Genomic DNA, 22464 nt, shown 5'->3' with positions numbered 1-22464 from the left:
AAATTCCAAACTGACATATCAACGTTCAGATGTGGAATTTTTTTCATACAAATATCGTTACCGCTACCCGTACCTCTACCGCATACCCTCCGGTGTGGCCAAGCCTTTAAGATTTTACTTTCTCTCGATAAAAACAGTAGTGCCAAGCCACAGTACACATAATAAGGTAATATATTCCGAACGTTGTCAAAATTTGTTTGTCAAAAATGGGCACCAATCTGTCAGATCGGCCTTTAATTTTTATATTTCAATCGCAGTAAACAGGAAATTTGTTTTTGTTTTAATTTTTAAAATGTCATTTAAAAATATTATAAATTGAAAAATAACAAATTTTCTTCGTGTTTCATCGCGGAAAATGGTTAATAATTGTTTAAAAATTAGTAGTGTGCGTGGTTTATCGGTTTCTGTGCGTTTTTCGCCGGTATTTTAAACAATTAAGAATTCGGTAGCTGACATTGGTCGCCAAAGTGTCATGTTTTGACAATCTGGCGACCAATGTCAGTTCGGAATATATTACCTTTTTATGTGAACTGTGGTGCCAAGCAGCGTTACCACTTCCAAAAAAAAAAGTCGAAGTAGATTTGAAGAGAAAATGGAAGTAGATTGAGTTAAACCGAAGTAGATTTCAAAATTACCTTTATTTATAAAAATCTATGTATTAAAAAAATAATTCTATTAAATTCATATAAGTTTAATAATTTAATTAGTATAAACAACAACAAACAACCAAAAATTTGACTTCATTCAAACTCCATATTTTCGGTATAAAAATATTTCTATACATTAGGTGTGTTGTTTTGTTTATCTATATAGATTTTGTGCAAAAAAACGACATCGAGATTTTTGAAATCAAAACAATTTACGTGTTAAAAACAACAAAAACTTTATCTGTATAGATTTTTGAAAAATCCAGATAATTATCCAGATTTAAGATTTTACTTTCTCTCGATAAAAACAGTAGTGCCAAGTACCTAGTTAAATTGTTGTGTTCACACAGAAATATCTGAAAATATTAACAAAAAAAAAATCGGAGAAAATGAGGTTTGAAGAAAGCTCTCATAGAAAAAATTATTCAAACATTTGTTTGACATGGTTGCATTGAAATGGTAATATTTCGAGATATACGCAATGCATTTTTCAGATAAAAGTCTTAAATGGATCCTGATAAGATTGTGGAACAAATATATACATAAAATTACCAAATTTTTTTTCGAAAAAATAGAAATAAAAATTAAAAAGTTTCCACGTTTGATTTAAAAAAAAAGAAAAAAAAATCAATATGGCTACCTTCAAACGCTTATAACACAAGAATGACGCAACTAATATTGATGGTCATGGTCTTAAAATGGAGCTAAGAATATACAAATGATTTTTGGTTTTTGTTGAAAAAAAAATTTTTTTGGAATCCAACATGGATGCAATGGCCATACGATTGGTTTTGGTTTTTTGTGAAAAAAATGTTTGAATCCATCATGGATGTAATGGTCATACTACAACGGAGTTAAAAAAAAACATGAGCACGGCACATTTTTGACAGACAGCTACCAAAGTGTATGTACAGTGATGCCAAACAATTGGACGGATTACAAAAATCCCGATGTCGTTTTTTTGCACAAAATCTATATAGATAAACAAAAAAACACACCTAATATGTGTTTATATCTAAATCACGTTTAAAATATATCAAAAAGAATAATAATTCCTATTTAATTTGTCTCCAAAAAGGAAACAACAACAAATACTACAAAAAATATAAGGGGTATTCACGATCCGATGCAACTGGTCTAGTATCATTGTAAAAGTGCAAAAGTGTAAAATCTTACAACACTACAACAACAAAATATATAGATTGAAATTTTACAATGGTCTTGCACTTTTGCTATACCCTAACCCTATTGCAAAATAAAAATACAATGGAGTAAAATATTTTTGACAGATGGCAGATCACCGTCGCTACGCGTCGCGTCGCCCATGATAAACAGTTTGTCTTTTTTATTCTGTTTATAGTGGTTGTCGCTACTCATGTCCCGTAATTTAGTTTCTTTTGATGTAAAATAATTAGTGAAAATTAATTAACCCGAACTAAACAAAGAATTAAATTATAAAAAATGGAAAAAAAAGAAAAAGCAACGGTGGGGGAAAAAAAACATCATTCATGCTTCAATATTTACTATAGATAAGAAGAGGGGCGTTCACGATCTATTGTAAAAAAATAAAATTTTACATTTTTACTAGGCCTGTTGCACCAGATCGTGAATACCCCTATAGAAACTATTTTGGTTTAATTTTCTTTCAAAATTGTTGAAAATAAAAAAAAAATGCTTACCTACTATTATTTGTGAAAAAGCAAAACAAATTAAAGAATAATTTAATAATTTCTATATTTTTTGTTGTTTTCAGGCGCTTCGCTTGCACTTTTTAAATACAAATTACACAGGTATTATTATACTTTTTGGTATATTTTAAACCTGATGAAGATATAAACACATATTAGGTGCGTTTTTTTGTTTATCTATATAGATTTTGTGCAAAAAAACCGACATCGGGATTTTTGAAATATGTCCAAGTTTGGCACCACTGTACATACACTTTGGCAGCTGTCTGTCAAAAATGTGCCGTGCTCATGTTTTTTTTTTAAACTCCGTAGTAAAATGGCCATTACATCCATGACGGATTCAAAAAAAAATTCACAAAAAACCAAAACTTTTCATGTGGCCATTGCATCCATGTTGGATTCAAAAAAATTTTTTTTCACAAAAAACCAAAAATGATCTGTATATTCTTAGCTACATTTTAAGACCATGACCATTAACATTAGTTGCGTCGTTCTTGTGTTATAAGCGTTTGAAGGTAGCCATCATAAACAAAAAATACCAAGACTGGAAACTCGGCGGTCAACTGACGTTTGCCTACAAGCTGCGAGGTGTGGTGAATGTCGTGAACTTATCGTTGTGTTCGTGTCAAATGTGTGGTGAATGTCGTGAATCTATAAATGTGTGCGTGTTAACGTCATTTACCAACGTGGTGGCTTTCACATATATTCACAGACAACACGGTACACAACAGGGTTTTGGGGGGAAAGACGTACGAAAGTTTCCAGTCTTGGTATTTTTTGTTTATGGTAGCCATAATGAATTTTTTTTCGATTTTTTTAAAATCAAATGTGAAAACTTTTTTATTTTTATTTCTAATTTTTCGAAAAAACTTTGGTAATTTTATATACATATCTGTTCAACAATCTTATCAGGATCCATTTAAGACTTTTATCTGAAAAGTGCATTGCGTATATCTCGAGATATTAACATTTCAATGCAACCATGTCAAACAAATTTTTTATTATTTTTTTCTATGAGAGTTTTTTTCAAACCTCGTTTTCTCCACTTTTTTTTTTTGTTAATATTTTCAGATATTTCTGTATGAACACAACAATTAAACTACCTTGGCACTACTGTTTTTATCGAGAGAAAGTAAAATCTGGATAATTATCTGGATTTTTCAAAAATCTATACAGATAAAGTTTTTGTTGTTTTTAACACGTAAATTGTTTTGATTTCAAATATCTCGATGTCGTTTTTTTGCACAAAATCTATATAGATAAACAAAAAAACACACCTTTTAACACGTAAATTGTTTTGATTTCAAAAATCTCGATGTCGTTTTTTTGCACAAAATCTATATAGATAAACAAACAAACACACCTATTATTTCTGGATTTTTCAAAAATCTATACAGATAAAGTTTTTGTTGTTTTTAACACGTAAATTGTTTTGATATAAAAAATCTCGCTGTCGTTTTTTTGCACAAAATCTATAGGGGTATTCACGATCTGGTGCAACAGGCCTAGTAAAAATGTAAAATTTTATTTTTTTACAATAGGTCGTGAACGCCCCTTTTCTTATCTATAGTAAATATTGAAGCATGAATGAAATCCATGATGTTTTTTTTTTAACATGGTTGTTCCTCCACTGTTGCTTCTTCTTTTTTTCCATTTTTTATAATTTAATTCTTTGTTTTGTTCGGGTTAATTAATTTTCACAAATTATTTTACATCAAAAGAAACTAAATTACGGGAAATGAGTACCGACAAGAGGACAACCATAATAAACAAAATAAAAAAGACAAACTGTTTATCATGGGCAACGCGACGGAGAACTTCCATCTGTCAAAAATAATTTTACTCTATTGTATTTTTATTTTGCAATAGGGAAGTTCGAACATTTGTCCTTGTCTTCTCTTTATATTTACAGTTACTATTTTGACGTTTTAAACTCGGCGAAAATCAAAACAAACCAGCAAAAACAAACCAACAAAACAAAAAAGCAAAAAATACAGCATAGAAATATATTTTAAATTCCGTAATTTTTTCGATTTTTAGACACTAAATTAAGTTATAGTAGAACGTTACTACCAAAAAAACACTTGAAATCGATTTGTATGAGTTTTTTTTTACAAACAACAGTTCTTTAAAATTGCGCGCGTCCTTGAAAAATTTGGTTTGTTTTGATCTTCACCTAGTTTAGGAGATATTTTTTTCTATTTTCTTTTGTTCTTTTGGTACTGACAGATGAGCGAAATTCCGAATAGGTCTAGGGTATAGCAAAAGTGCAAGACTGTTGTAAAATTTTAATCCGTATATTTTATTGTTGTAGTGTTGTAAGATTTTACACTTTTGCACTTTTGCAATGATACAAGACCAGTTGCATCGGATCGTGAATACCCCTTATATAGATAAACAAAAAAACACACCTAATGTTGTATGCCGAACATAGAATAAAAAAATCAACTCGAAATGCAAGGAAATCAAATAAATGTTCTATGTCAAAACAGAAAAACGTTAATTAAACAGATTTCCAACATCAAAACAGAAATTTTAGCATTTGAATCGATAGATTATCCAGCTACGGTAGTTAGTTTTCTATTTTCATGCTAAAATACATAAATAAAGGTTGAAAATCAGATACTCCAAACTTTGAAGTGGATTTTCTCGAAACATTTTTTTGAAACATAGAACATTAGCCCTGTTCCATTGGAGGTGGTAGTTTACTACTAGTAGATGTTTTGGTTAATCTAGTACTATCATCTACTCATGCTCTTCTTCCCGAGTAGATAGTCAGCTATTACATGAAGCCTCAAGAGGCGCGCCTCTTTTCAAAACTAATGAGTGCAAAAGAGAAAGAAGATAAAACAAAAAATTATCCGACCGGAGAGTCGTGGGCCAAAATTCTGAGACTCTTTTTTGACGTTTCTTTTTCAACTCTTTCTTTTTTCAACATTTCCTTTCATTTCTTTTTGCTTCTTGGTGGAATACAACAACAACAATACTTAAATTAAAAGAGAAATGTCAAATTTGAGTCTTTGACTCAAGAGGCATCGTGTAATAGTACGCGCCTCACAGAATGATTATCAAAAGAAAATTCGAAAAAAGAGTCAAGCCTCTTGAGGCTTCATGTAATAGCTGACATACGATTTGTATTAGCTGCGTTCCTTTGGAAATATTTATCTACTTTTTAGTACTTAAAGCTGCTTTGAACTACTTTTTCAATATAGCAAAGTAGTTCAAAGTAGTTTTAAGTACTAAAAAGTAGATAAATATTTCCAAAGGAACGCAGCTATTGAATTCGTCAAAAGTGCGTTCCATTGAAAATCGCTGGTAAACTACTAGTAGTACCTTGCCACCTCCCAATGGAACAGGGCTATTATAGTTTTGAGGCAGCGATTTGTTATGAAAAAAATCTCAAGATCTCTCTTTATGGGACGCACCTATCCTCTTCTGTAGAAGCGGCCTGTAAATGTAGAACGCGCTCAAAAAACCGCTGTACAATTTATCACGTTTTCTTGCTAGACGTGACAATTCATTAAATGCATTTTGCAAAAGAAAAAGAGAAAGACGCGCCATGTTAGAACAAAAATTTTGTCCACAAGCATTATTTTAATTTTAAATGAATTAAATTCTTCAAATGTGGTAAATTCTGACGATATAAACTTTTACTAAAATACAAAAAAAGTTTCCATAAACAAGACAACTAAATATATTCCTCATAAATCTCAATAATCTATTCCGTTCGTGAAAAGTTACAAACGAGGTTAAAAAAAAAATAAAAACAAGGCTTTCGATTGCTCAGAAAAATTAAACATCAATATGGTACCAATCGGCCCCGTGCACGGACACCCTGGCGTCCACCCACCCCAACAAATTCAGAGCACTCCATCGGGACCAAACCAACTACAATCTTCTTCCAACAGCCAATCAAATAAATCTTCCAACGCGGTGGTTTGTTTTTATTTATTTTCCAAAGTTAGCTTAACATTAAACACTTTTATTTCAGAAACCCAACTACACATTAAAATTCACTCTAGCTGGCCACACAAAAGCAGTTTCCGCAGTTAAATTCAGTCCTAATGGTGAATGGCTCGCCAGCTCATGTATGTGCCAAATTTCATTTAATTTGACAGGGTTTTTTGTTTTTATTAATTTACATTCTTCTGCTTAAAGCCGCTGATAAGCTGATCAAAATTTGGGGCGCATACGATGGAAAATTTGAGAAAACAATCGCGGGTCACAAATTAGGAATAAGTGATGTAGCATGGTCATCTGATAGTCGGCTGCTTGTAAGCGGCAGTGACGATAAGACTCTGAAAATCTGGGAGCTTAGCTCGGGAAAATGTCTTAAAACACTCAAAGGACACAGCAACTATGTATTCTGTTGCAACTTCAATCCACAAAGCAATTTAATTGTTTCGGGTAGTTTTGACGAGAGTGTTCGCATTTGGGACGTTCGCACTGGCAAGTGTCTGAAAACACTACCCGCCCATTCGGATCCCGTATCTGCTGTGCATTTTAATCGCGATGGATCTTTGATTGTTAGTTCTAGCTATGATGGGTTATGTCGCATTTGGGACACAGCCAGCGGACAGTGTTTGAAAACATTAATCGATGACGACAATCCGCCAGTGAGCTTCGTTAAATTCTCACCTAATGGAAAATATATTCTCGCTGCAACGCTTGACAATACCTTGAAGTTATGGGACTATTCAAAGGGAAAGTGTTTGAAGACATATACTGGACACAAAAATGAAAAATACTGTATATTTGCAAATTTTTCTGTTACTGGCGGCAAGGTAAATTTATTTTGTTTGTTTTCCTTTGATTGATTTTTAATTGCACTTAAATTAGAATGAACCATCACGGCACGAGTACGATAACTTAGGCGACAAGAATTGATAACGGTATTTTGTAGAGGAGTTCAATACAATATTTTTTTTACTATGAGAGGGGGGGGGGGGGGGGTGTCTATTTTCTAAAATATCACGCAAAATACAAAAAAAAAAATATTTAAAAAACAACGGCAACACTTACAGTTATGAATGACACCTTTTTTAAAAGCCAGAATTGTACACTTATCCTTTTTATCAGATTTTCATTTACTTGACTAATATGAACAGCTTTTTAACTTAAAAATATCATGCCTGGCCCGCTTCGCAGGTTCTCAGTATTTAAATTCTCTTTTTGGGTCCTCTGTCCCGCTCAGACAACTTCGTTGCTTCGCTTACGGCCAATTTCTTCACATAAGTCCTAAGTCAGCTTAGTACCCGGTCTAGCTAGACTAGGTACTAGCACTAGTACTCGGTCCTAAGGAAAAGTTAGGACCCAAGCATTTCTTCACATATATAGGACCTGATCTAAATTCACAACGCAGTCCTAAGAATTAATACGTATAAAACTGGTCTAACTGTCATTCTGACAATATTTTGATGTTTGAAATATTTTATGAATATATTAATGAAATTGGACACGTTCAGGAAATATTAGGGACTAGATATTTAGGCAACGTCATTTTTTGAACGGAAATTTGAGTAAATTGACTAAATTAGTTTGGATATGATGCTATTGTCAAATTTCGAAATTTATTTAAGAATTTTACCGTTCGTATGGGTAAGACACCAAATTTCACTTAACTGTAATGAATAAATAAAATTAATTATAACCGGTAATGCACATTTTAGTTGTTTTTCACACAAATAAATTTAATTTTGCTAAATAAATTCTTTAATTAAAAACAATCTGCTGTCATGTTGACAAAAAAAACTTTCCTAAATTTTTAGGGAAAATTTTCTTGCCTAACTTTCCAGTCAGCTTTCCAATAAAATTACCTAAATTGGAACGATTTTTTTTGACAGCTGACTAATCAGAGACCGAGAAATTACCTAAATATTTAGTCCCTAGCGTTTCTGAACCTGCCCATTATCATTAAAATAATTTTTCAAAAATATTGTGAAGATTGAAAAGAAGCCAACAAGAACAGAAGATAAATTCTATTAAGAACTGTCACAATCAAGAATGAAGATAATGGGCACGTTCAGGAAATATTAGGGACTAGATATTTAGGCAACGTCATTTTCTGAACGGAAATTTGAGTAAATTGACAAAATTAGTTTGGATGTAATGCTATTCACAAATTTCGAAATTTATTTAAGAATTTTACCGGTCGCATGGGTAAGACACCAAACTTCCCTTAACTATAATGAATAAATAAAATGAATTATAACCGATAATGCACTCTTTTTAGTTGTTTTTCACACAAATAAATTTAATTTTGCTAAAATAATTCTTTAATTAAAAACAATCTGCTGTCATGTTGACAAAAAAAACTTTCCTAAATTTTTAGGGAAAATTTTCTTGCCTAACTTTCCAGTCAGCTTTCCAATAAAATTACCTAAATTGGGAGGATTTTTTTGACAGCTGACCAATCAGAGACCGAGAAATTACCTAAATATTTAGTCCCTATAGTTTCTGAACCTGCCCAATGTCAGGATCTTATACATTAGTGTCGGCAAGACTGGTAACTAGTTCACCAACGAATATAGGTTGGCTTTTGCCTGGGAAAGTCGCCGACCGAAAAAAAAAATCATTTTAAAATAAGTAATAAAAAAGACGTTTACTATGCGGATGTTTGTTCATAATGTACATTCATATCTAAATAAAAATAACGTTTTTGAAAAACTGCAGCTTTATTTTTTTGGTGCAGTTTTTTTTATAGCAGTCATAGGACGAACAGAATGAAGACAAGTTTGAGCATAATCTTCAATACTATTTGTAAATAGAATCCTTTTGCAAATGTATTTTGCGTGCGAAATTGGAAGATGGTTTTCACACAGCCATCAAAAATTCTAAAACCTGTCCTCTGCCCGTAATACTGTATGTAGGTGACTCCATTTAAATTTACACTTCCATTGCTTTGATTGAAGTACTAACCGCTAGACTACCGATTTGGAGATCCTAATAAATACCGAGTCCTAACTAATACTCGGTACCAATTTGACAGTACGAATGCTTAGGACTTTTGTGAAGAAATCACTTGGTACCGATCTGAGTACTAACGATTGGTATAACAACTAGGTACTAGTCGATTTTGAGGAGCTAGCTAGGACCAGGTCCTAAATAGTACTCGGTCCTAAATTGATAGCTTTAGGACCTAGTACTTGGGTGAAGAAATGAGTTGGTACTGATTTGAGTACTAACTTTAGGACTAGGACCGGTATTAGCGTTAGGACTCTGTGAAGAAATCGGCCGTTAGACCACTTGAAATTGGTCCTAAGAATTTCGCGATTTTTTTTTATAAAAATGGTAAGTAAAAATGGTAAAGATATGAAGTTCAAGGCGTATCAAAGTGAGATGGGTAAGGGGGGCATACTGCTTGCAAGCATTATGTTTATATAAACACGAAAACAGCTAAAAAATACAAATCTGATAAAGGTAGTTTTTTTAATTTTCTCAAAAAATAGAAGGCATAGAAGCATATGGTTTTCAGAATTTAATTAGAAATTAATTGATTCAGTTTATTTCATTGAATAATTTCATATTCAAATTCACAGTCTTGGTATTTAATGTGCTTTTTTTAAACTTTTTTTTTCTCAAATTTTGACTTTGAAGTTGATTATTTCGAGAACAATTATTTGAAATAATTTTATTTAAAAATTAGAATCAAGTGTACAATTCTGGCTTTTTATGAGGATCACTCATAACTGTAAGTTTTGCAGTTGTGTTTTAATAATTTTATTTTGTATTTTACGTGATATTTTAGAAAATTGCCCCTCCCGCCTGAACGGGGGCAGATATACACCCTTTCCTATAGTAAAAAATACTGTTATCAATTCTTGTCGCCTAAGTTATCGTACTCTCCCACCATCACGAATGAGACCTATTTTACTGAGTATATAAGAAGTTATTTTTGCTCTGGCGCCAAGAAAAAAGAAAAACAATTAGTCCGGTCAATTTAGACATCCGAGGTTACATTAATTCCCAGCAAGCTGAAAATTGGTAGGATTGTTGGAAACACCATCATAAATTAAATCTAAAAAGTCCTCATCGATCCGAGGTGTGGAAAAAAATGTACGGGGGGTCAAAGGTCACAAAAACTGGTTTTTCACGATTTTCAGCAAAACGGTAAGTCTTATCAAAAAAATTTCAATACAAGAATTGTAGACCAGATTATTATATATAAAAAGTGTCATGACACTTTTTTTCCTAAGACCCACCGTTTCTTATGTAGGTATGTATAACGATTCAAAAAATTGAAGTTGAGTCGAAATCGTCATAATCAGGCCTATTCTGAAAAAAATCTCCCAACTGAAAAGTTCCTAAAATTTCATTATTTTTTAGCTTGGATTTCGTTCTTCAATGGTTAAGAATATGGGGAAAGCAAAAAAAAATGGAAATTTTCACCATTTTTCCGATAGGGGCCCTTCTCCCGAAACCATTTCCTTGAGAATTTTTGTTTAGAATAGGTCTGAATATATACAGGGTGTACGATAGAGAATGGACAGCCCTAAAACGGTTGATAGCTACACTTATGACTGTTCTAAAAACAGATAGAAAAAAGTTCTATCGCAACCAGTTCATAAAATATTGGCTTTTTTTCGTTCAGTGTATTTTAAATTTTATCATCTTATGTTTTCGTTCACTACAACCACGAATGAATGAATTTTATTTATTTCTTTTTTTTATCATTTTCTACAATAATTGTATGAGTACATTAACGCTTTAAAAACTGCATTGCTATTGCACATTTTCGTAAAAAAAATTTTGAAATCTATTTTTTGATGCAAAATGTAAAAAAAGTATTTTATGAAAAATTTTAAACACCTGTGGTATAAAATAAATCCATAGAAACCTAGGTGGCCAACTTTCTTAAAAATATTTCCCTTAAACGAGAATGTTTTTAAGAAAGTTGGCCACCTAGGTTTCTATGGATTTATTTTATACCACAGGTGTTTAAAATTTTTCATAAAATACTTTTTTTACATTTTGCATCAAAAAATAGATTTCAAAATTTTTTTTACGAAAATGTGCAATAGCAATGCAGTTTTTAAAGCGTTTATGTACTCATACAATTTATTGTAGAAAATGATAAAAAAAAAGAAATAAATAAAATTCATTCATTCGTGGTTGTAGTGAACGAAAACATAAGATGATAAAATTTAAAATACACTGAACGAAAAAAAGCCAATATTTTATGAACTGGTTGCGATAGAACTTTTTTCTATCTGTTTTTAGAACAGTCATAAGTGTAGCTATCAACCGTTTTAGGGCTGTCCATTCTCTATCGTACACCCTGTATATATTCAGACCTATTCTAAACAAAAATTCTCAAGGAAATGGTTTCGGGAGAAGGGCCCCTATCGGAAAAATGGTGAAAATTTCCATTTCTTTTTGCTTTCCCCATATTCTTAACCATTGAAGAACGAAATCCAAGCTAAAAAATAATGAAATTTTAGGAACTTTTCAGTTGGGAGATTTTTTTCAGAATAGGCCTGATTATGACGATTTCGACTCAACTTCAATTTTTTGAATCGTTATACCTAAGAAACGGTGGGTCTTAGGAAAAAAAGTGTCATGACACTTTTTATATATAATAATCTGGTCTACAATTCTTGCATTGAAATTTTTTTGATAAGACTTACCGTTTTGCTGAAAATCGTGAAAAACCAGTTTTTGTGACCTTTGACCCCCCGTAAATTTTTTTCCACACCTCGGATCGATGAGGACTTTTTAGATTTAATTTATGATGGTGTTTCCAACAATCCTACCAATTTTCAGCTTGCTGGGAATTAATGTAACCTCACCCCCTTATTTTAGTCCAATTTGACCGGACTAAATAGTGTAATTTGTATTTATATGATTTACCCCCTGAATACAGTGGTTTAGCTGTAGATTGTAGCGCAAGTTGAAGAATTTTCAGCTGCCGCCTTGTTTTGTAGGGTTTAAAAAAAACTTGTTAGACATGCGGTGACAAATGTTAGGTATAATATTTTGTTGGTGTTTTCCTTACCGTTACTTATTTTCGGTAGCCTATTGCACCCCCGATAGCTTCGAATTTAAATTCCTCTTTGTATTCTTTTTCTTACTTATTTTTTATGTTCTAAGATAATTGATCTAACGTCATTCGTTATATGTACAGTACAAAATCAAAAGTGCTTGAAAATGAACAGACTTTTATTATTATTATTTTTTATTAAAAGCACATATAATAATATAGATATTACAGCGATAGCTACCAGGGCTTATAGCTGGACTTAAAAATAAAAGAAGGAAATATATTTAGTGTAAAACAAATTTGCAGGGGGCGATCGAAGTGAAGTATATGAACATGGAGTTACATTCTCCCATTCGATCGCCCGCTGCTCAAGGTAAAATCGAGCTTATACTATATGCTATTTACAAGGTCTGTTGTTTCTAATAATTTAAATACATTTTTAATATTTTGTTCGGAAGGAACTTTTAGTAACGAGGATAAATTAGTTTTGAACAAATTATTTGTGATGCTGTTGATTTTTGGGCATTCTGATGTGAGGTGTTTTATGGACAGGATGGCGTTTGAATGACAAAGTGAGCAGTTTGGTGGATTCTCTTTGGTGAAAAGGTGGCTGTGAGTCAGTTTTGTGTGTCCTAAGCGGAGACGTAGGAAACATCTGTTCATTTTGGTTGTAGAAGTTGTTGGATAAATGGGTGGTTCTGCTTTTGGATTGATGGCAGAGTAGTGATGCAAATAATGGCTCCATATTTCCTGATGTTTCTGGAACCAGTAGGTATTTGCAAGTTTTAGAAAGTCTCTTTTAGTCGGGGGATACCTTGAAATTTCTGTAGAGTTGCATACCGATTTGGCTGCATTATCGGCATTTCCATTTCCCTTGATGCCAACGTGACCTGGTACCCAAGTGAGTTGTAATTTTGGATGTAGTTGCGTGATGTTATTACGTATTTTGTTTATGATTGGGGACTGATGTTTTATGTTGCGGACGGTGTAAATTGTGGAGAGGCTGTTGGAACAGACGATTACATTTTTTTCCACAGTGGCTGCTAGTTCCGTAGCTTTAAGGATGGCTAGTGCTTCTGTAGAGAAAATGGAAAAATAGTCTGGAATATGTTCTGCGTACAATATTGAACCGGTTTTGTCAACATCGGCCAATCCAGTGTCGACTTCATTTTTAGAGCCATCAGTGTAAATAACGTCCCATGTTGATAAATCGTAAGAAGACATCAATTTGTTAAAATTTTGCACGTAGACTTCATTGGGAGTATTCTCTTTTTTGTATTTTGAAAGAGATATGTCGATCTTCTCAGTTGGAAACATCCAAGGAGGATGACTTTCTATAGCCAATGGTTTAGGGTTTGGGTTAAGTCCAAGGGACGATGCTGATTCCAATATTTTGTATATTGTTGATGGTAACTTTGGAGTTTTCTTTCGCCTCAAAACCTTGTTAGCTAGAACCGTTATTGGTGAGTTATTACATTCACAGATCTTCAGGAATAAACGAGAAGTGAGAATGTCTCTGCGAGATTCTATCGAGATACAGCCGGCTTCGGTGAGTAAGTTTTTCTCTGGTGATGTGCGGAATGCCCTCAAACTGTGCCTCAGAGCTGCATGATAAGGTGAATTCAGGATTTGCAAAGTTGATTTCGTTGTTTTACCATACACAGCAAGCCCGTAGTCGATCTTAGATAAAATAATACTTTTTGTTACATTAACTAAAGTGTTACAGTGGATTTGACTATTCTTAGATGATAGGTACTTAATAATGTTAAGCCTGGTAGCTAGTTTATTTCTTAGAGCTAAACAATGATCCTTAAAACTAAATTTTCTATCAAAAATAATACCTAAAATACTTAGATTATTGACATTTGGAATTTGCATATTGCGAAAATTAATATTAAAATTAGTACAACTTGTTTTTTTGCAAATATGCAAGTGTTTACTTTTAGTTGTAGAAATGATGGCCCCGGAATTGGTGCACCAGTTATATAGGCAGTTCCTCGAAAATGTCTTTGACTTGGTTCGTGTTGTTGCATCTGGCAACAATATAAAGGTCATCCGCATAAAGTGTGTGTTCAAGCTTATTATAATTGGAGATGATTTGACTAATGTCGTTGTAAGCAATAATGAATAGAATAACAGACAATGGAGATCCTTGAGGGATACCATTCTCTATATTGTACAATTTTGAATACACGTTATTGACTTTAGACCTGAACTATCTATTCAGCAAAAAGGATTTGTTGTAACCAAACATTTTAACACCCACTTTCCATTTGATCAGATTATTCAGGATGACGTGGATTCCGATACGGTCAAATGCTTTTTTGAAGTCTAAGGAGAGGATCGAAATGTGGTTTTTGCAGGACAATGCAGATGTAACGAGTTCATCGATATGGAGGAGGGAGTCTATTGTGCCGCGGCCGTGTTTAAATGCGACCTGGTTGCGACTTGTGAGATTGTTCTATTCTGTGTACCAGAATAGTTTTTTGGAGATTATTTTTTCAAGAAGTTTACTTGTACAAGGAAGCAGAGAGATGGGTCTGTAGCTGCTTGTTTCCGAAATTCAATGTGTTTTTAGGTAAAGGAATTAGTGTTGCGGTTTTCCATGATTGGGGAATTATGCCGCTGTCAAAAATGTTGTTGTACAGATTTAAGATTCGTTTTTTTGTTGATAAAGGAGCATTTTTGATCATAGGGTATGAGACACGATCAAAACCAGGTGTTTTACCTTTCATTGAACTCAAACAGCTTTCGAATTCCAGAAGATTAATTGGTGCTTCTATAAAATGGGCATCTTGACTTAAGTTCTGTTGTGTGATTGGTTCGATTATCGCACGTTGTTTGGAGTTTTGGAATTCTATTGAAAAGTTTGAATTACTTGAATATTCAGACCATGTTTTGGCAAAGTGATCAGAGATGGTGGTGGAATCTGTTAGAATTGCAGAATCCGTAGTTAGAACTTTGATAGTATATGGAGTGTAGTTGCCAGTAAGAGTTTTTATGTCAGCCCACAGTTTTTTTTGGGGTTGACATCGGGTTAATATTGTCGGTGAATTTCTGAAAACTGAGTTTCTTTGATTCTTTCACTTTCCTTCTGAACAAGGCATTGGCTTTGCGATAGTTGATTTAGTTGTTATCTGTAGGGTGTTTTTTAAATAATTTAAACAAGTTTTGTTTTTCTGTGCGCAATGTGTGGATTTCGGGATTCCACCATGGAACAAAAGATTGCTGTCTTATGCCTTTGGTCTGAGGGATGGAATTGTTCTATGCATACCTAAGCGCTTTGTTAATAGTTGATGCTTCTTGATTAATATTTAACGAAGGTGCGTTCACCTCAAGAAATTCAAGTAAGTTGTTTTGAAAACTGTCCCAATTCGCAACATCAGTTTTATATTTGGGTATGGGTTTTACACAATTAGAGTTTGCGCCGAGGCGGATACATGTTAATAAAGGAAAGTGATCGCTTCCGTGAAGGTCGCCAAATCTTTTCCATGAGGTAAAAGGAAGAAGTTGAGGAGATATAATAGTTAAATTCAAATGTGTGAAGGTCTTATGCGTTGAAAAGTGGGTGGGACTTGCATCATTAAAGATGGATAAGTTTGAAGATGTTAAAAAGTTTTCTATCGTCTTACCTCGAGAATTTTCTGTGGGTGAGCCCCAAAGTGGACTCCAGGAATTGAAATCCCCTGTTAGTAGAATTTGGGTATTTATAGTTCTGATGATATTATAAAGGTCTAAAGTAGTGAATTGTTGGGTAGGGTGAATATATATAGAAACTATTGTTATTTTAATTTTAAGATTAATTACTACAGCGATAGCGGAGATACATATTTGAGTTAATTTGACAGAGCGAGTGGGGGATTGATTTATGAATCAGTAACCCCACTCCTTGTGAAGCGGTATTGTTTAGAAAAAAGTTATGGAAGTAGCCTGCATATTGCTTAGGAACATAATTAGCTGAATTTGATTGGAGATGGGTTTCTTGAAGGGAAATTACGGAAGGATTTTGTTCTTTTATAGTCAGTTGGAGTTCGTGGTAATTATTCGTGTAACCATTAAGGTTCCATTGCAGAACATTAAGGAACGAATTCTTACTTGGTTGAGACCTTTGGGCAGTATAAACTGGGTTATACTGTGAAAAGTTGTGTGTAGATGAGGGATGATGGTTGCCAGAGTGCCGACTCCGCGCACCGGGCGATGAACCATCCGAACTCCCTGGAGAGTTCGGATGATTCAGCCCCCGATTCGCAGAGTCGGGATTCAGGGGAGTGATTTTATTGTTTTTAGATGCTTTCATCATCATTGTCGGAGGGAGGGCGGTTAAATTGAAGACGAGCTTGTTGTATAATATTGATAGTTTCGTTAATTAAAGGGATAGAAGGGGTGCTTAGAGACGTGGAGGTGGTTGTATTGTGTTTGAAATTTCGAGTTTGAAGTTGTGAAGAGTTCGTTGATTGTTCGATTGGTTTAGGAGGTAGGTTTTGAGAGAGTATTTCAGATGTGGTAGTGTTGGAGATAGGAGAATTCGTTGAATTACTATAGTTATGTTTAGAAATTGTGATGGTCGTTGTGTTTATTTGTGGTGTGTTATTCGATGTTTGAATATTGGAAGGTGTTGGAGTAATTGATGTGGCTAAAGAGGTGTTTGGTTCTGCGTCTGGAGTTGAAGTCTCCATTGGGGCGCAATCTGCGTCCGGTGCCGAAGTCTCCTTTGGCGTGGAATTCGAAGAAGAAGGGTTAATTTTAACTGTAGGTTCTTTTGTTGGATGTGCCACTGTAGCAAAAGCGGCGGGTAGAGCGAACGAAGGAAATTGTTCTTTGAAAGTTTTTTTGGCATCAGCCATGGTACATTTCTTGATTGTTTTAATTTTAAGAATTTCCTTAGCTTGTAAGTAGCTCTTGCATTGCTTGGAATTAGATGGGTGCTCTTCGTAGCAATTAGCGCATGAAACACGTGTGCACTCGTGTAGAGAAAGACATGGAAGATTACATGTGACACATGATGCGGGTCTGGTGCACCTTTTTTTGGTGTGGCCAAGAAGTTGGCATTGTTGGCAGCGCATAGGATTTGGGAAATATTCCTCGACTTTAACCTTGTGCCAACCAACATCTACATTAGGTGGTGGACGGAAGAGGTCAAATGTAAAGAGAATTAAGCCTGTAGGTTCTGGACATTTTTCGACTAATCCTGTTAATAATGACACTTTATCAACCAACTTTGTGAATTTAAAGGCTTTTGTAACGCCTTGGCATTTCATTTCTTCTTCAATTGTTTCTTCAGGGACATTTTCAAGACAAGGTGCGTAAGCTGTGCCTTTAGATGAGTTTAAGTTTTTATGGAGTGAGACGGAGATGGGGCACAGGTTGGAGAGGTGCTTTTGAGCGAGGAATTGTTCGGCAATTTTTGCTGATTTAGTTAAAATCAAAAGGGAACCGTCCTTAAGTTGAGTAATGCTCTCGTATGCTGTGCTAATGCCATCGATGGCTTTTTTTAAAGCGAACACATTAAATGAGGTAAGAGGTTTATTATCGTAAGCGGGGGCGATCACTATGAACTTGGGACTGTTTGAGGATAGGGTTGTGGGGAATTCATAATTTAATTCATTTTCTAGAATTTCTAGTCCTTTGTTTTGGTTTTGGTTTTTTCTTTTTCTTTTACGTTTTGAGTAGGAAGATTGATATTCGTCTAAAATATCATACCTTCCACTCGAAGGAGCACGCGGCCCGTGGGCCATTTTAATCTGTCGAAGACTAGATTAGTTGTTGTTTTTTTTCACTCACTTAAAGTAGAATAAAAGCAAAGAGAAAAAAAATAATGCTGATTGAAATAGCGGGATATCACCAACAAAGTAAACCGGTAGAGACAGATAAACTGCGAAAACGATGCTGCCGGTTAGAGAGGTAGTCGATGACTGACAGACTTTTATGTTTTTGTACTTAGATCTAAAAAGGTATTACCGATTTTGTTGCACGCGCGATCGCACTTTGAACCCTTCCTAGTGGCGATTTACTTATTTAATTTAAATTTTATAGTAAACAAAAATGGAGGTGGAAAATTTGATGTACAGGCATTTTTTTTAAATCAAAATAACATTTCATTAAAGTTTTTTTTCGGATTTGCCAATTATAAAAATAGGCCCACATCTAGGAATATATATGTTTTAGAAAAGTTTCCATTTCTTTTTTATTGCATCTAATATACTCAAAAACAGCCTTCCCGGACTGTCCTCAACTAAAAAAACTGATATTCAAATGACTTAAAATAACATGAAAGTCAATTATTTTAAGGTATTTCTTTTCTTAAAATCACTAGTACACAAAACTCTTTATAAATTTGTACATATTTTACAAAAAAATTATACTGTGTTGTTTTGTATACATTAATAAAAACAAAATAACTTAAGTTTTATAGATTTTAAATTTATACAGCTCAGCTGAATATTATGCTATCTTAATGAATCAAAAAGCATATTATTCAGAATTGATCGGTCATCGGTGTCATAGGTGACTTTACTATTATTTCCACTAGTGAGACAGGGCAGCTCATCAAAGCCATTTTTTCACGATTTTTTTTTTTTGTTTTTTGGTGGGTTATTTCAGAAATGGGTAATTCTACAACAAAACTTTATATGACAGATTTGTGGAGCATTCAATTTCCTACAAAATTTTTTTTGATATTTCTCGAGATAATAAGCTAAGATTTGTTCATAACTAGCGATTTTCCTGACTGCTGCTCAAATTTACCAGCACAGTTATAGCGTTTTCGTTTGGTCGTCCGAGACTGTCCGGAATTCTCCCGAACGATTCTGAAACTGATCGTTTGGCACTCAATGACAGTTCTAATTCTAAAAAGAAGAGAAAATTGATTCCGAATTTTGAGGCAGAAACAAAACCAGAATCACGCACACATGTTAACACTTAAGACGTCAAAGTAATGAAATGTCATTCTTTGTTATTCATTTCTCAATTTCAAGATTTTTAACTATGCACAAACTTTAAACTATATTAAAATAATGTGAAGAAAGAAAACAAAAATAGATAACTTAATGATAATAAAAAAAAAAATAAACAAAACAAAACTTTCATCAGACGTTCGCATTTGATGTTTCACAAATACAAAGAAACCCAAACTTCAGAATAAAAAAAAAAGTTTCTAACTCTGATCGTTTGGCATTCCGGATCGGACAGTCCCGGACGCTTCTAAGAATTCCCAAACGAAAACGCTATTAAAATAGATTTTTTCAAGGAAAAATTATTTTAACTGGCTGATTTTTGGTACAGTGGTTGGTATTGAGTTAGCTTACAATCTGTGAAAACTCCTGCGGCTAAGTCCGTTTCATGAGATCAAAAACCACAATACATAGTTTTTATTTTAAATTGATGATTTTGACCCCTATGTATTTTTTTTTTGACCTGGAGCCTGCTTTGAAGTTTTTCATATATTTACATTAATATGTTCTTTCATAAAAAAATAACAATTGTCGCTTAGAATTGCTTGTCGTTTTCTTGTAATTTTATATTTTTCCGCAAAAAGCAAACAGTGAGACAATGTAAAAAAGCAAATAGTGAGACAATGTAAAAAAGCAAACTTTGAGGCATAGAAATCTATTAATCAAAAATGATTTTTGTATGATTTTGCTGCGTTTTTTTCTTTTGTTTATTTTTCCTATTTTTTTTTTTTTTTGTAACTTTATTGAAGAAATAGGTTAAAGTAACATAGTTTAATAAATAAACTTCTAGTTACTTACTTATTTGACGGTATCGTCAGTTTGTTTCTGTTTTTTTACGTCCGTCTCACTGTTCGCCTTAGCCTGTCTCACTGATCGCATCCCTTGCAAACAATGAGACGTTTTGACTTTTTCTACATTTTAGTTTAATGTGATGCTCTCATTAATTATATAAATGTAACTTTTTCTGCAATATTAAGATAAAATATGTCTTAAAATGACTTCAAAGTTTGTTTAAGATAGCTTGGAAACATTCTGAAATATAACAATCACGGCTGTTCTAATATTCGTTCGAATTTGAAAACGGAAACGAAAATTGAATCCGTACGTATTGAAAACGGTTGTTCCGATTTCCATTCCAATTTTTTATTGGAGAATATTGTTTGCCGGTAGCAAATTCCTACCCCCATTGAAAACTGCAAAAAATTGTCGGATTCTAGGTTCGTTCGTTTTTCAAAACACCTATGAATAAATTTGAAAACGGGAGAAAATAGAATTCGAAGGGAAATCAGAACAGCCGTGAATTAAAAAAAAAGTGTCTCATTGTTCGCACCTTTCTGCTTCAGCTAGGCTCTGGAGCAGGCCTATGTTTTGTTTCAATCTATCGTAAATAAATTTTTTGACCCCTTGAGCAATTTGTCAATAAATAGTTAGTTTTATATGCTACTTGACCCCAATATTACGCGGCACATAATTTTTTCCGCTCTGGGCATTTGCCCAGCTTTTTGTGTTGTTGTTATTATCTTTTAAATGATTTTTTTTTCATATTATAGTGGATTGTATCAGGAAGTGAGGACAACATGGTTTATATATGGAATCTACAAAGCAAAGAAGTCGTTCAAAAACTTCAAGGTCACACAGATACAGTTCTTTGCACGGCATGCCATCCAACGGAGAATATCATCGCATCAGCAGCATTGGAAAATGATAAGACTATAAAACTGTGGAAAAGTGACACCTAAATCAGAAAACTAAATTTGAATACCGAAATAAACAAATAAAATTTCCATACAAAAAATGAGAAGAACTAAACAGTAGAATGTAAATACTTTAAGCTTGCACTCTTGTTTCTTTATATTCATTTTTAATCTAACAAAAATTTTGTTTTATTTTTGTGAATTGTACATTTTCTGAGACTTACTAACTTAGTATGTATGTAATACTTTTTTTTTACCATGTGTCTGAATGGTGTAGTGCTTCCTAAGTGTGAAAAGTTTAAATATCTGGGGTCTATGATAAATAACGAAGGTACTTGTGATGACGATATCAATCATCGCGTAAGCGTAGGGTGGATGAAGTGGGGGGAAAATTCTGCCATCTTCTGTGATCGAAAAATGCCCCCTAAGCTGAAAGGAAGACTCTACACCGCAGTTGTGCGTCCAGCACTCACATACGGTTCACAATGTTGGACAATGTACAAAAAGTATAAGAGTAAGTTAACGGCAGCTGAGATGAAGATGCTTCGCATGACAGCAGGAATAACAAAGCTTGATAGAATTAGAAGTACAAAGATCCGAGGAAGCCTTCATGTTAAAAATACCATCTCCCAAAAAATTGAACACGACCGACTCAGTTGGTATTGCCATGTTCAAAGGAGAGATCCTGAGAACCCCGTCAAAAAAGCAATATCATATAACGTTCCAACACGAAATAAAAAGAAAGGTAGGCCTAAAAACTCCTGGTACAAGCAAATGCAAAAACACCAGCATTCAGTTGGCCTCAGAAACGGAACAATACAAAACCGGGAGGCTTGCCGCCGATTTCTGAGGTCAACCCGGCGAACCCCACAGGCGGATCACTAGTGTGAAGCAGTAACGTGGGAAGGTTATGATCCCCTCGACATCGAGATCATAACAGCGCCGAGAAAAAGGAAGAAGAAGAAGTGTCTGCTCCCAACTTAAAAATTGACTGTTTTTCGCAAAAACGAGTCCTCACGGGAGAACCAAAATGTCTTTACTTTTGATTAAATTTAGTAAGCCAAATGGCTTACTAAAAATGAATAATGAAAACGTTGGTGGCACGACGATTACATGAAAGGCTACACATAGTAACTATTGATATCGGAAAATACACAATCTGCTTGTTTTTTTGTTTTTAAATGTCAACCAATTTATCCAACTAGCAGAAGAGCTTCCTTTTGTAAATATATTCTGACTACTATCAATGGGCGAATTCACGAATCTAGTGACTACGTAGTTAACTCGTTCTGATTGGCTGAATGAAACTAAAAAATGATTGAAATTTCGGCTTCAAATGTTGAGTTCCTTTCAACCACTTGCAGTCGCTACTAAGATCGCTACTAAAGTCCATGGTATAAAAAGATAAGGTATGATCATTAGAAAAAACTCAGTCAGCCCTATCGGCAATCTCACGTGAGAAATTTCCCTGGGAATCTCCATCGGAATTTCGTTTTCGGGAAAGAA

General features: G+C 33.8%; 1 protein-coding gene across 1 annotated transcript; it reads left to right on the top strand.

Annotated features, from left to right (window-relative positions):
• The first annotated feature begins 5838 nt into the window (after positions 1-5838).
• Positions 5839-21140, top strand: LOC129920157 (protein will die slowly). The gene is made up of 4 exons (XM_056001384.1): positions 5839-6271; positions 6327-6423; positions 6494-7119; positions 20815-21140. The coding sequence occupies exons 1-4, from the start codon at positions 6140-6142 to the stop codon at positions 21001-21003; spliced, it is 1044 nt and encodes a 347-aa protein (XP_055857359.1). The 5' UTR covers positions 5839-6139; the 3' UTR covers positions 21004-21140.
• The last annotated feature ends 1324 nt before the right edge of the window (positions 21141-22464 follow it).

The sequence above is a fragment of the Episyrphus balteatus genome, chromosome 4 (assembly GCF_945859705.1).
Source record: "Episyrphus balteatus chromosome 4, idEpiBalt1.1, whole genome shotgun sequence".
NCBI classification, from domain to species: Eukaryota; Metazoa; Arthropoda; class Insecta; order Diptera; family Syrphidae; genus Episyrphus; species Episyrphus balteatus.
This window is presented reverse-complemented; position numbering and strand designations above follow the sequence as displayed.